Below are 15,427 nucleotides of genomic sequence, written 5' to 3'. Positions count from 1 at the left end.
TTATTCATAGTCTGCTTGGTGGGGATGTTAAAACCATAAATTGCTCTGTGCATTAATCTAAACTGTGTCCCTCCAGCCCTCATTAATCGCCTCCTTCCTCATCCTCATCCATCCCTGCTGTATCTTTTCCCCTGCCTCTGTATCTTTTAGTTGTCGTGCCCATGCTCCCCAGACCTGGTCCAAGTGCAGTGGTACCAGTGCTGTTCTCAGATCTTTGTACAGGGAGGAGATAGTAATCTCCTGTTTATCCTTCATTATAAATTGGTCCATTTCATTCATTACCTGTTCTTTTCTAACATCCCTCAATAGTCCCATTATTCCCTTTTCCACCTGTTTGTATTGTATGATTTGGAATGGGGAAAGCCCGTACCTGTTCACCATCTCCTCAAGGGTCAACCACCTATGTTCCGTTTCATGGAGCAGATCCTTCACCCCACTGATCCCCTTATTTCTCCATTCTAGAAATAGTTTGTTTTGCCTCCCTGCTGGGAATTCCGGAAAATTCCAGATATTTAGGTATTTGGAGATTCGCCAGGACAGGTTAAACTTTTTCCTCACTGCTTTCCACGCCATTATCATATCCCTACATACCAGGGAGTGCTTAATTTTCCTCGGAATATTGGCCAATGACGTGTGTAATATTGCCCCCAAGTCCCATGGTCTACAGTGCTCACTTTCCAATTTTATGTTAGAATAGCTATTGGTCTTCCTCAGCCAGTCTATTACGTGCCTCATCAAGCATGCAAGGTTGTAGCCTCTCACATTTGGCATCTTGATTCCTCCCTTTTCCAGTGGTAGCATTAGTTTTTCCGCCCTAATTCTTGGTCTTTTTCTCTTCCATAGGAAGCTTGTAAATGCTTTATTCAGTCTATTTACATCTGCATGCTTTAATAATATAGGGATAGTCTGCATCGGGTATAACAGCTTCGAGAAACTCATCATTTTTAAGAGGTGGTTTCTACCTAGCAGGGATAGCGGCAGCCCCCCCCACATCTTATACCTAGCAGGGATAGCGGCAGCCCCTCCCACATCTTATACCTAGCAGGGATAGCGGCAGCCCCCCCCACATCTTATACCTAGCAGGGATAGCGGCAGCCCCTCCCACATCTTATACCTAGCAGGGATAGCGGCAGCCCCTCCCACATCTTATACCTAGCAGGGATAGCGGCAGCCCCCCCACATCTTATACCTAGCAGGGATAGCGGCAGCCCCTCCCACATCTTATACCTAGCAGGGATAGCGGCAGCCCCTCCCACATCTTATACCTAGCAGGGATAGCGGCAGCCCCTCCCACATCTTATACCTGGCAGGGATAGCGGCAGCCCCTCCCACATCTTATACCTAGCAGGGATAGCGGCAGCCCCTCCCACATCTTATACCTGGCAGGGATAGCTGCAGCCCCTCCCACATCTTATACCTAGCAGGGATAGCTGCAGCCCCCCCACATCTTATACCTAGCAGGGATAGCGGCAGCCCCTCCCACATCTTATACCTAGCAGGGATAGCGGCAGCCCCTCCCACATCTTATACCTAGCAGGGATAGCGGCAGCCCCTCCCACATCTTATACCTAGCAGGGATAGCGGCAGCCCCTCCCACATCTTATACCTAGCAGGGATAGCGGCAGCCCCCCCCACATCTTATACCTAGCAGGGATAGCGGCAGCCCCTCCCACATCTTATACCTAGCAGGGATAGCGGCAGCCCCTCCCACATCTTATACCTAGCAGGGATAGCGGCAGCCCCTCCCACATCTTTAGCTCTCGTTCTATTTTCTGTATCAGCGGTTTGAAGTCTAATTCATAAATGGAGGCAGGCTGGCGTCCCATCTGGATCCCCAGATATTTAAGGTGGGTTTTTGCTATTGGTATCCCACATATGTTATCCCCTATTCCATAGGTTTTCAGGGATGACATGGTTCGCTCATTCAGAAACAGTATTTCACATTTTGTCTTGTTCAATTTAAAACCTGCCATAGACCCAAATCTCTCTATCTGTTGTATTGTTTTTAAAAGGTCATTCTGTGGTCTATTCATGAATAATATGATATCGTCCGCGAATAGAGCTGAATGTACTTTTTCCATTCCAATGTTAATGCCCTCAAAGCAGTCTCCTCCATTGATCAGTTTTGATAATGGCTCAATGGCTAGGTTGAACAAGAGAGGAGACAGCGGGCACCCCTGTCTCGTCCCTTTGGTCAAAGAGAAGGGTCGTGACAAAAATCCGGGTGTCGCCACTCTTGCCTGAGGGTTTGCATATAGTATACCTATAAATGCTCTGAATGCTCCCCTGAAGCCCATATTATCTAGGACTGTTTCCAGCCATGGCCACTGCACATTATCAAACGCTTTTTCAGCATCCAACGTGATCATGGCTGGCAACTCCCCTCCTTGTAGATCCCTGTGTCTGATGGCGTCCATTACTATCATGGCCTTTCTTACGTTCGTCACGGCTGCTCTCCCCTTTACAAACCCCGATTGGGCGGGAGAAATTAGCCTTGGTAATACCTCTGCCAATCGATTGGCCATCAATTTGGCCACTAGTTTAAGGTCTTGGTTGATTAGTGAGATTGGTCTATAATTCGTTGGATTGTCCAAATTTTTGTCTCCTTTGGGTAAAAGTTTTATATATGCAGTGCTAAGGTGGCTAGACATTCCCGTACGCCCTAACATTTTATTAAACATACGTGTCAGCGTTGGTGATACTTCCTCCTTTAGTACTTTATAGAATTCCCCATTGAACCCGTCAGGCCCCGGTGCTTTATGTATACTCAGTTCTCCTATTGTTGTTTGCACTTCCTCTATTGTGATGTCCGCGTTCAGTCTAGTCAGTTCGTCCTCGGTTATTTGTGTAAGTCCTAATGTCTTTAGCCACTCCCTCCCTCCTTCTCCATTTTCATCCCCCTTACTATATAGTTTGGCATAGTATTCCCCCAAGATCTGGTTGATCTCCTGCGGATTCGTCGATTTGGTCCCATCCTGTCTTGTCATACTAGCTATTAACGTCAATGGTCGTCTTCCCTTTGCCAGGTTAGCCAGCAGTTTACCTGCCTTATTGCCAAATCGGTGCAAGTCAACCTCCTGCTGAGACCTTACTAGTTCTTCTCGTTTTCCTACCCACATGTCAAACTCTTGTTTTGCTTCCTTCCACTCTTTTTTTGCTTTTTGGGATTTGTTTTCTAGGTACCTTGTGTATTGCTCTCTCAAACTAGTGCTTGCCTCCTGGTAATGTTTTTGCGTCTGTTTCCTGATTTTGGCTACATGCCCCATCAGTCTCCCCCTTAATACTACTTTCGCTGTTTCCCAGAATAGCATTGCCTCTTCCTCGTGCCCGCTGTTAGTGCCGCAATATTCCTCCCACCACTCCTTTAATGTTTTAATAAAATCTTTATCTTTGAGTAAGAATGATGGAAATCTCCATATATAATCCGAGCCCCTCTGTATTCTGTCATTTAAGTCTAAGGTCACCGGGCTGTGGTCGGATATTACCATGTTCTCTATGTCTACATCCTTGACCCTGTGCCAGAGTCTTTGGTCTACTAACATAAAGTCAATCCTTGACCATGCTTCGTGTGGGTGTAAGTAGTGTGTAAATTCACGTTCATATGGGTGTTGCGTTCTCCAACTGTCCTGCAGATTTGTGTCTTCCAGTAATTTGGCCATCAAACCCTTTGTATTCCTACTCTGCCTACCTTGTTCCTTGCCATACCTCCTATCCTCCTCTTTCGAAACTACTGCATTAAAATCTCCCCCCACTATCTTATTTGGGTCTACATCCACTCCCAATTTGTTGGTGATAAAGTCAAAGAAGGCTTTTTGTTCGTTATTAGGGGCGTATATATTGTGTATACTAAACTCTCCCTGCGGGCTAGTTAATTTGATATGTATGTACCTCCCACCATCATCACTGTCTTGGGACACTATTTCGTGAGTAAAGTGTTTGTTTATTAAGATCATTATTCATACTGCCCCCACCCATAATTTTTGCATACAAAAAAAATCCCCTTTTTGCAGGTGTGTCTCCTGCAGTAGTGCGATATCTACCTTCAGTCTTTTAAGGTGTCGTAATATCATCATGCGCTTATGTGGAGACTTCAAACCTTTTACGTTCCAAGTGACTAATTTAACCATTATCCCAACATCTCGGGACATTTGTGTCGCTATATGTTCTCACTTGTGTGTGTCTTGGCGCCTTTCCCTGGTCTTTTCCCTGCCTTAACTCCGCTGCGTACTGACAACTATGTATTGCCTGGGCGCAACCTTGTGCCCTCTTCTTGGCATTAACTATAAACCTGTTGGCTACCCCCCCAACTGCCCTCAGATTTCTTTCGGCGTGCTTATAGCGTTGCTTTCCCTGAACCCAACTATTCAACCTAAATCTATGGTCAACTAACAACCCCTGAACTTTACCCCTTTACAATCAATCGTCTCGTCACTTCCATTTTTTCTGTGATGCTCCTGGCTCCGCAATCCCCTCTCAGACCCCTAATTAACATTTACATATGGCCTGTCCCCCATTGTTCTGTTATCTAACACACCAGAGCAAGGCCTTCCTGGTCAATAGCCGTGCCAGCATAAAATAACCCCTCCCTCATTGCCCATACCTATTATTTGTTACCTCTGGTCTCAATTTCACTTCACCTCCCATCAGCATAAGTGACCTGGCTACCAGAAGAGCGATTTATCAGTAGATACTAAAAAGAGAGAAACCCGGTCCCCCATAGATGTTAGGCTCCCCCTACACCCCCGATGGGGCAGGGCACCTTGGTCCATATAGATTGAAGAGGCGAGGGGAACTGAAGAGAAAAGAAAGGAAAAGCCTACAAGAGGGGGAAAAAAAGGAAGAGGAAGTAGGAAGTAGAAAAGGAAGTGGAAGAGAAAGTGGAAAAGGAAGTGGAAGAGGAAGTAGGAAGTGGAAAAGGAAGTGGAAAAGGAAGTAGGAAGTGGAAAAGGAAGTGGAAAAGGAAGTAGGAAGTGGAAAAGGAAGAGGAAGAGGAAGTTGAAAAGGAAGTGGAAAAGGAAATAGAAAGTGGAAGAGGAAGTGGAAGAGGAAGTGGAAAAGGAAGTGGAAGAGGAAGTAGGAAGTGGAAAAGGAAGTAGGAAGTGGAAGAGGAAGTAGGAAGTGGAAGAGGAAGTAGGAAGTGGAAAAGGAAGTGGAAGAGGAAGTAGGAAGTGGAAGAGGAAATAGGAAGTGGAAGAGGAAGAGGAAGTGGAAAAGGAAGTAAAAGAGGAAGTAGAAGTGGAAAAGGAAGTAAGAAGTGAAAGAGGAAGTGGGACAGGAGGTGTCTAGCAGCTATTTTACCATGAAGGCTGCTGCACAAAGTCTCCTAACAGTTGTCCTAGAGATGTGTCTGCTTCTAGAACTCTGTGTGGCATTGACCTGGTCTCTAATCTGAGCTGCTGTTAACCTGAAATTTCTGAGGCTGGTGACTCGGATAAACTTATCCTCTGCAGCAGAGGTGACTCTTGGTCTTCCTTTCCTGGGGCGGTCCTCATGTGAGCCAGTTTCTTTGTAGCATTTGATGGTTTTTGCCACTGCACTTGGGGACACTTTCAAAGTTTTCCCAATTTTTGGGACTGACTGACCTTCATTTCTTAAAGTAATGATGGCCACTCGTTTTTCTTTACTTAGCTGCTTTTTTCTTGCCATAATACAAATTCTAACAGTCTATTCAGTAGGACTATCAGCTGTGTATCCATCAGACTTCTGCACAACACAACTGATGGTCCCAACCCCATTTATAAGGCAAGAAATCCCACTTATTAAACCTGACAGGGCGCACCTGTGAAGTGAAGACCATTTCCGGTGACTACCTCTTGAAGCTCATCAAAAGAATGCCAAGAGTGTGCAAAGCAGTAATCAAAGCAAAAGGTGGCGACTTTGAAGAACCTAGAATATAAGACATATTTCCAGTTGTTTCACATTTTTTTAAGTATTTCATTCCACATGTGATAATTCATAGTTTTGATGCCTTCAATGTGATTCTACAATTTTCAGAGTCATGAAAATAAAGAAAACTCTTTGAATGAGAAGGTGTGTCCAAACTTTTGGTCTGTACTGTACAAACTCCCTGGAGATGTTGTACTTGGTGGGACTACAACCCAGGACCCCAGCGCTGCAAGACTGCAGTGCTAACCACTGAGCCACCATACAGTGCTAACCACTGAGCCACCATACAGTGCTAATTGCTGAACCACCATACAGTGCTAACCATTAAGCCACAGTAAAGTGCTAACTGCTGAACCACCATACAGTGCTAACTGCTGAGCCACCATACAGTGCTACCTGCTCAGCCACCATACAGTGCTAACCACTAAGCCACAGTAAAGTGCTAACCACTGAGCCACCGTACAGTGCTAGCCACTGATCCATCATAAAGTGATAAACACTGAGCCACGATACAGTGTTAACTTTTGAGTCAGCATAACGTGCTAACCGCTAAGCCACCATACAGTGCTAACCACTAAGCCACAGTAAAGTGCTAACCACTGAGCCACCGTACAGTGCTAACCGCTAAGCCACCATACAGTGCTAGCCACTGAACCACTGTGCAGTGCTAACTGCTGAGCCACTGTACATTGCTAACCACTGAGCCATCTTACAGTGCTAACCACTGGGCCACCATAGAGTGATAACCACTGAGCCAATGTAGAGTGCTAACCATTGAGCCACCATACAGTGCTAACCGCTGTACTGCTGTATTGTGCGAACTTCAGAGCCATCATAGAGTGCTAACCACTGAAATACCGTACAGTACTAACCACTGAGCCAATATACAGTGCTAACTACTGAGCCACCATGAAGCCCCTGATATAAAACACAACTTACTGGTTACCTGCAGCCCTCACTAAAGGGAGCCTCGGAAGATATTTGGACACTGTTACATGTTGAACTCAGGAATAAAACAATACTTAGCAAACTCCCATGCCCCCCCCCCCACCTAGTTATGTTTTACATGTAGATCTAGGAAGGTGACAAGCAAAGCTCCAAATACCATAACGATGGAACGATTGGAAATAGTAAGAATTTTTTAATAAATGGAAATGTTATAGTGATGAGTTTGAGTTAATATTACTAAAAAGTCTTAATTAACTACACTTAATCAACTTCATCATTATCTACTGTTTCAATAGTGATAAAATGTTGATACTTTCAAATTTTCTTAAAGAAAATTTTCAAAAATTAACATGGGGTTTCATAATGTTTCAACATAACTTTGATTCAAGAAATTTTTCAGAATCCATAGCCTGAAAAAGTTTGTTAGTGATGACACAGACAGGCTGCTGTAATGATAAATCCTACTCTCTTCCCAGGACGACACAGAACCCTACTTCATTGGAATATTCTGCTTTGAAACGGGAATTAAGATAATTGCATTGGGGTTTGCATTTCATAAAGGATCCTATCTACGCAATGGCTGGAACATGATGGACTTTGTGGTTGTTCTCACTGGGTAAGTTTCTTCCAAGACAACATATATGGGAAGAGTAACAAATCCTGTGTAATAGACAACAGAAACCTGCTATACACAGACTACCGATCAAAATGTATCACAGTGACCTGTGTATTAGGAGGAGGAGAGGTCTGTGTGTCCTGATGTCTGTGTATTAGGCTGCTTTCACACATCCGGCTTTAGCTCTGCGGCTCAATCCGGCTGTGCAAGCTATGCAACGGATGCGGTGAACACACCGCATCCTTTACATAAGTTTTTCCTTTGCAGCCAGTCCGGTTTTTGCCGCTTGCGGCATGCTACTGAGCATGCGCAGTGGCAAAAACCGCATGCGGCGGCCGGATGCGGTTATTGCCGCATCCGGCCGCCATAGGCATGCATTGAAAAATGCGTCGCATCTGCCGAATGCGGCGCAATGCGGTTTTTTTGGCCGCATGAAAAAACGTGCCAGGCAACGTTCCATCCGGCCGCCGCATCGGCTAAATCTGCCGCATGCGGCAAAAACCGGATGGAACGCAAGGCCTTGCGGCATAATGCGGCACTAATTAAAGTCTATGCAGAAAAAACGCAACCGGCAGCAAAAAAAAACGGTTGCGATTTTCCTGCAAAGTGCCGGATTGTGCCGCATTGCAGAAACCGGAGGTGTGAAAGCAGCCTTAGGAGAGGTCTGTGTGTCCAGATGGCTGTGTATTAGGAGGAGGAGAGGTCTGTGTGTCCTGATGGCTGTGTATTAGGCCTCTGCCACACTCACGTGAAATTCACGCACGTGCCGAGAGACACGTATTTTCTCTGCGTGTTGCGTGCAGGTAAGTACGTGTCTCTGGTACGTGCGTGACACGTGTGTTCTACGTGTGCTATCCGCGATAGCACACGTAGAATCAGTAATTATTATACTCACCTGGTCCTTCCTGCTGTCCATGCTGCTGTCCGTGGTGCTGATCCTCGGTCTCCAGCCCTCCCGTCTCCCCGCTGCTGCTGCTGCCAGGCAGTGAAGTGAATATTCAATGAGAATAATGAGCGGCGGTCGGCAGCAAGAGGCAGCAGCGGCAGAGACAGGAGGGCTGGAGAAGGTGAGTAAATGTTTTGTTTTTTTTTCACTGACATGTGTGTTTTCTCCGGCGCGTGTCACACGGGACCGCATCCACACTACACCCGTGTGGTACGGGTGCGGGCCGTGTGACACCCGTGCTGCCGGTGAAAAAACGGACATGTCAGCGCTTTGAAAATCGCACACACGTACAAACGCACACGGACACACGTTCCGTGTGGTTTTACGTGTGTGTGCCTGCTACAATAGGGTAGCATTGGTTAAAGTGTCTCCGTGCCGCCGGTACGTGTAAAAAATGACAAACACGTGCCGGAGGCACGGATGTGTGGCGCAGGCCTTAGGAGGAGAGGTCTGTGTGTCCTGATGTCTGTGTATTAGGAGGAGAAGTCTGTGTGTCCTGATGTCTGTGTATTAGGAGGAGAAGTCTGTGTGTCCTGATGTCTGTGTATTAGGAGGAGGAGAGGTCTGTGTGTCCTGATGTCTGTGTATTAGGAGGAGAGGTCTGTGCTTATGATGTCTGTGTATTAGGAGGAGGAGAGGTCTGTGTGTCCTGATGTCTGTGTATTAGGAGGAGGAGAGGTCTGTGTGTCCTGATGTCTGTGTATTAGGAGAGGTCTGTGTGTCCTGATGTCTGTGTATTAGGGTGAGGAGAGGTCTGTGCTTATGATGACTGTGTATTAGGGTGAGGAGAGGTCTGTGTGTCCTGATGTCTGTGTATTAGGGTGAGGAGAGGTCTGTGCTTATGATGACTGTGTATTAGGGTGAGGAGAGGTCTGTGCTTATGATGACTGTGTATTAGGGTGAGGAGAGGTCTGTGCTTATGGTGTCTGTGTATTAGGGTGAGGAGAGGTCTGTGCTTATGATGGCTGTGTATTAGGGTGAGGAGAGGTCTGTGCTTATGGTGTCTGTGTATTAGGGTGAGGAGAGGTCTGTGCTTATGGTGTCTGTGTATTAGGGTGAGGAGAGGTCTGTGCTTATGATGGCTGTGTATTAGGGTGAGGAGAGGTCTGTGCTTATGGTGTCTGTGTATTAGGGTGAGGAGAGGTCTGTGCTTATGATGGCTGTGTATTAGGGTGAGGAGAGATCTGTGCTTATGATGGCTGTGTATTAGGGTGAGGAGAGGTCTGTGCTTATGATGGCTGTGTATTAGGGTGAGGAGAGGTCTGTGCTTATGATGGCTGTGTATTAGGGTGAGGAGAGGTCTGTGCTTATGATGGCTGTGTATTAGGGTGAGGAGAGGTCTGTGCTTATGATGGCTGTGTATTAGGGTGAGGAGAGGTCTGTGCTTATGATGACTGTGTATTAGGGTGAGGAGAGGTCTGTGCTTATGATGACTGTGTATTAGGGTGAGGAGAGGTCTGTGCTTATGATGACTTTGTATTAGGGTGAGGAGAGGTCTGTGCTTATGATGACTGTGTATTAGGGTGAGGAGAGGTCTGTGCTTATGATGGCTGTGTATTAGGGTGAGGAGAGATCTGTGCTTATGATGGCTGTGTATTAGGGTGAGGAGAGGTCTGTGCTTATGATGACTGTGTATTAGGGTGAGGAGAGGTCTGTGCTTATGATGACTGTGTATTAGGGTGAGGAGAGGTCTGTGCTTATGATGGCTGTGTATTAGGGTGAGGAGAGATCTGTGCTTATGATGGCTGTGTATTAGGGTGAGGAGAGGTCTGTGCTTATGATGACTGTGTATTAGGGTGAGGAGAGGTCTGTGCTTATGATGGCTGTGTATTAGGGTGAGGAGAGATCTGTGCTTATGATGGCTGTGTATTAGGGTGAGGAGAGGTCTGTGCTTATGATGGCTGTGTATTAGGGTGAGGAGAGGTCTGTGCTTATGATGGCTGTGTATTAGGGTGAGGAGAGGTCTGTGCTTATGATGACTGTGTATTAGGGTGAGGAGAGGTCTGTGCTTATGATGGCTGTGTATTAGGGTGAGGAGAGGTCTGTGCTTATGATGGCTGTGTATTAGGGTGAGGAGAGGTCTGTGCTTATGATGGCTGTGTATTAGGGTGAGGAGAGGTCTGTGCTTATGATGACTGTGTATTAGGGTGAGGAGAGGTCTGTGCTTATGATGACTGTGTATTAGGGTGAGGAGAGGTCTGTGCTTATGATGGCTGTGTATTAGGGTGAGGAGAGGTCTGTGCTTATGATGACTTTGTATTAGGGTGAGGAGAGGTCTGTGCTTATGATGACTGTGTATTAGGGTGAGGAGAGGTCTGTGCTTATGATGGCTGTGTATTAGGGTGAGGAGAGGTCTGTGCTTATGATGGCTGTGTATTAGGGTGAGGAGAGGTCTGTGCTTATGATGGCTGTGTATTAGGGTGAGGAGAGGTCTGTGCTTATGATGTCTGTGTATTAGGGTGAGGAGAGGTCTGTGCTTATGATGGCTGTGTATTAGGGTGAGGAGAGGTCTGTGCTTATGATGTCTGTGTATTAGGGTGAGGAGAGGTCTGTGCTTATGATGTCTGTGTATTAGGGTGAGGAGAGGTCTGTGCTTATGATGGCTGTGTATTAGGGTGAGGAGAGGTCTGTGCTTATGATGTCTGTGTATTAGGGTGAGGAGAGGTCTGTGCTTATGATGGCTGTGTATTAGGGTGAGGAGAGGTCTGTGCTTATGATGGCTGTGTATTAGGGTGAGGAGAGGTCTGTGCTTATGATGTCTGTGTATTAGGGTGAGGAGAGGTCTGTGCTTATGATGGCTGTGTATTAGGGTGAGGAGAGGTCTGTGCTTATGGTGTCTGTGTATTAGGGTGAGGAGAGGTCTGTGCTTATGATAGCTGTGTATTAGGGTGAGGAGAGGTCTGTGCTTATGATGGCTGTGTATTAGGGTGAGGAGAGGTCTGTGCTTATGATGGCTGTGTATTAGGGTGAGGAGAGGTCTGTGCTTATGGTGTCTGTGTATTAGGGTGAGGAGAGGTCTGTGCTTATGATGGCTGTGTATTAGGGTGAGGAGAGGTCTGTGCTTATGATGGCTGTGTATTAGGGTGAGGAGAGGTCTGTGCTTATGATGGCTGTGTATTAGGGTGAGGAGAGGTCTGTGCTTATGATGGCTGTGTATTAGGGTGAGGAGAGGTCTGTGCTTATGATGGCTGCTGTATTAGGGTGAGGAGAGGTCTGTGCTTATGATGGCTGTGTATTAGGGTGAGGAGAGGTCTGTGCTTATGATGTCTGTGTATTAGGGTGAGGAGAGGTCTGTGCTTATGATGACTGTGTATTAGGGTGAGGAGAGGTCTGTGCTTATGATGGCTGTGTATTAGGGTGAGGAGAGGTCTGTGCTTATGATGGCTGTGTATTAGGGTGAGGAGAGGTCTGTGCTTATGATGGCTGTGTATTAGGGTGAGGAGAGGTCTGTGCTTATGATGGCTGTGTATTAGGGTGAGGAGAGGTCTGTGCTTATGATGGCTGTGTATTAGGGTGAGGAAGAGGTCTGTGCTTATGGTGTCTGTGTATTAGGGTGAGGAGAGGTCTGTGCTTATGATGGCTGTGTATTAGGGTGAGGAGAGGTCTGTGCTTATGATGGCTGTGTATTAGGGTGAGGAGAGGTCTGTGCTTATGATGACTTTGTATTAGGGTGAGGAGAGGTCTGTGCTTATGATGACTGTGTATTAGGGTGAGGAGAGGTCTGTGCTTATGATGGCTGTGTATTAGGGTGAGGAGAGGTCTGTGCTTATGATGGCTGTGTATTAGGGTGAGGAGAGGTCTGTGCTTATGATGGCTGTGTATTAGGGTGAGGAGAGGTCTGTGCTTATGATGGCTGTGTATTAGGGTGAGGAGAGGTCTGTGCTTATGATGGCTGTGTATTAGGGTGAGGAGAGGTCTGTGCTTATGATGGCTGTGTATTAGGGTGAGGAGAGGTCTGTGCTTATGATAGCTGTGTATTAGGGTGAGGAGAGGTCTGTGCTTATGATGTCTGTGTATTAGGGTGAGGAGAGGTCTGTGCTTATGATGGCTGTGTATTAGGGTGAGGAGAGGTCTGTGCTTATGATGGCTGTGTATTAGGGTGAGGAGAGATCTGTGCTTATGATGGCTGTGTATTAGGGTGAGGAGAGATCTGTGCTTATGATGGCTGTGTATTAGGGTGAGGAGAGGTCTGTGCTTATGATGTCTGTGTATTAGGGTGAGGAGAGGTCTGTGCTTATGATAGCTGTGTATTAGGGTGAGGAGAGGTCTGTGCTTATGATGGCTGTGTATTAGGGTGAGGAGAGGTCTGTGCTTATGATGGCTGTGTATTAGGGTGAGGAGAGGTCTGTGCTTATGATGGCTGTGTATTAGGGTGAGGAGAGGTCTGTGCTTATGATGGCTGTGTATTAGGGTGAGGAGAGGTCTGTGCTTATGATGGCTGTGTATTAGGGTGAGGAGAGGTCTGTGCTTATGATGGCTGTGTATTAGGGTGAGGAGAGGTCTGTGCTTATGATGGCTGTGTATTAGGGTGAGGAGAGGTCTGTGCTTATGGTGTCTGTGTATTAGGGTGAGGAGAGGTCTGTGCTTATGATGGCTGTGTATTAGGGTGAGGAGAGGTCTGTGCTTATGATGGCTGTGTATTAGGGTGAGGAGAGGTCTGTGCTTATGGTGTCTGTGTATTAGGGTGAGGAGAGGTCTGTGCTTATGATGGCTGTGTATTAGGGTGAGGAGAGGTCTGTGCTTATGATGTCTGTGTATTAGGGTGAGGAGAGGTCTGTGCTTATAGTGTTTGTGTATTAGGGTGAGGAGAGGTCTGTGCTTATGGTGTCTGTGTATTAGGGTGAGGAGAGGTCTGTGCTTATGGTGTCTGTGTATTAGGGTGAGGAGAGGTCTGTGCTTATGATGGCTGTGTATTAGGGTGAGGAGAGGTCTGTGCTTATGATGTCTGTGTATTAGGGTGAGGAGAGGTCTGTGCTTATGATGTCTGTGTATTAGGGTGAGGAGAGGTCTGTGCTTATGATGGCTGTGTATTAGGGTGAGGAGAGGTCTGTGCTTATGATGTCTGTGTATTAGGGTGAGGAGAGGTCTGTGCTTATGATGTCTGTGTATTAGGGTGAGGAGAGGTCTGTGCTTATGATGGCTGTGTATTAGGGTGAGGAGAGGTCTGTGCTTATGATGTCTGTGTATTAGGGTGAGGAGAGGTCTGTGCTTATGATGGCTGTGTATTAGGGTGAGGAGAGGTCTGTGCTTATGATGGCTGTGTATTAGGGTGAGGAGAGGTCTGTGCTTATGATGACTGTGTATTAGGGTGAGGAGAGGTCTGTGCTTATGATGTCTGTGTATTAGGGTGAGGAGAGGTCTGTGCTTATGATGGCTGTGTATTAGGGTTGAGGAGAGGTCTGTGCTTATGATGGCTGTGTATTAGGGTGAGGAAGAGGTCTGTGCTTATGATGTCTGTGTATTAGGGTGAGGAGAGGTCTGTGCTTATGATGACTGTGTATTAGGGTGAGGAGAGGTCTGTGCTTATGATGTCTGTGTATTAGGGTGAGGAGAGGTCTGTGCTTATGATGTCTGTGTATTAGGGTGAGGAGAGGTCTGTGCTTATGATGTCTGTGTATTAGGGTGAGGAGAGGTCTGTGCCTTATGATGGCTGTGTATTAGGGTGAGGAGAGGTCTGTGCTTATGATGGCTGTGTATTAGGGTGAGGAGAGGTCTGTGCTTATGATGGCTGTGTATTAGGGTGAGGAGAGGTCTGTGCTTATGATGGCTGTGTATTAGGGTGAGGAGAGGTCTGTGCTTATGATGGCTGTGTATTAGGGTGAGAGAGGTCTGTGCTTATGGTGTCTGTGTATTAGGGTGAGGAGAGGTCTGTGCTTATGATGGCTGTGTATTAGGGTGAGGAGAGGTCTGTGCTTATGATGTCTGTGTATTAGGGTGAGGAGAGGTCTGTGCTTATGGTGTCTGTGTATTAGGGTGAGGAGAGGTCTGTGCTTATGATGGCTGTGTATTAGGGTGAGGAGAGGTCTGTGCTTATGATGTCTGTGTATTAGGGTGAGGAGAGGTCTGTGCTTATAGTGTTTGTGTATTAGGGTGAGGAGAGGGTCTGTGCTTGGTGTCTGTGTATTAGGGTGAGGAGAGGTCTGTGCTTATGGTGTCTGTGTATTAGGGTGAGGAGAGGTCTGTGCTTATGATGGCTGTGTATTAGGGTGAGGAGAGGTCTGTGCTTATGATGTCTGTGTATTAGGGTGAGGAGAGTCTGTGCTTATGATGTCTGTGTATTAGGGTGAGGAGAGGTCTGTGCTTATGTTGGCTGTGTATTAGGGTGAGGAGAGGTCTGTGCTTATGAATGTCTGTGTATTAGGGTGAGGAGAGGTCTGTGCTTATGATGTCTGTGTATTAGGGTGAGGAGAGGTCTGTGCTTATGATGGCTGTGTATTAGGGTGAGGAGAGGTCTGTGCTTATGATGGCTGTGTATTAGGTGTGAGGAGAGGTCTGTGCTTATGATGTCTGTGTATTAGGGTGAGGAGAGGTCTGTGCTTATGATGACTGTGTATTAGGGTGAGGAGAGGTCTGTGCTTATGATGTCTGTGTATTAGGGTGAGGAGAGGTCTGTGCTTATGATGTCTGTGTATTAGGGTGAGGAGAGTCTGTGCTTATGATGGCTGTGTATTAGGGTGAGGAGAGGTCTGTGCTTATGATGGCTGTGTATTAGGGTGAGGAGAGGTCTGTGCTTATGATGTCTGATGTATTAGGGTGAGGAGAGGTCTGTGCTTATGATGCTGTGTATTAGGGTGAGGAGAGGTCTGTGCTTATGATGTCTGTGTATTAGGGTGAGGAGAGGTCTGTGCTTATGATGTCTGTGTATTAGGGTGAGGAGAGGTCTGTGCTTATGATGGCCTGTGTATTAGGGTGAGGACGAGGTCTGTGCTTATGATGGCCTGTGTATTAGGGTGAGGAGAGGTCTGTGCTTATGATGGCTGTGTATTAGGGTGAGGAGAGGTCTGTGCTTATGATGGCTGTGTATTAGGGTG

At 46.7% G+C, this 15,427-nt stretch overlaps 1 protein-coding gene across 10 annotated transcripts in view; it reads left to right on the top strand.

Annotated features, from left to right (window-relative positions):
* Positions 1-15,427, top strand: part of CACNA1A (calcium voltage-gated channel subunit alpha1 A) — a 405,981-nt gene that overhangs the window by 100,490 nt on the left and 290,064 nt on the right. For all 10 annotated transcript variants that reach the window (XM_075346630.1, XM_075346628.1, XM_075346625.1 and 7 more), the window contains exon 3: positions 7,311-7,450. In XM_075346630.1, the coding sequence (XP_075202745.1) occupies positions 7,311-7,450 (140 nt within the window). The remainder of the gene's footprint in view (positions 1-7,310; positions 7,451-15,427) is intronic.

The sequence above is a fragment of the Anomaloglossus baeobatrachus genome, chromosome 4, assembly GCF_048569485.1.
Source record: "Anomaloglossus baeobatrachus isolate aAnoBae1 chromosome 4, aAnoBae1.hap1, whole genome shotgun sequence".
NCBI lineage: Eukaryota > Metazoa > Chordata > Amphibia > Anura > Aromobatidae > Anomaloglossus > Anomaloglossus baeobatrachus.
Note: the sequence above shows the minus strand (reverse complement) of the source record. Positions and strands in the feature narration are given on the sequence as shown.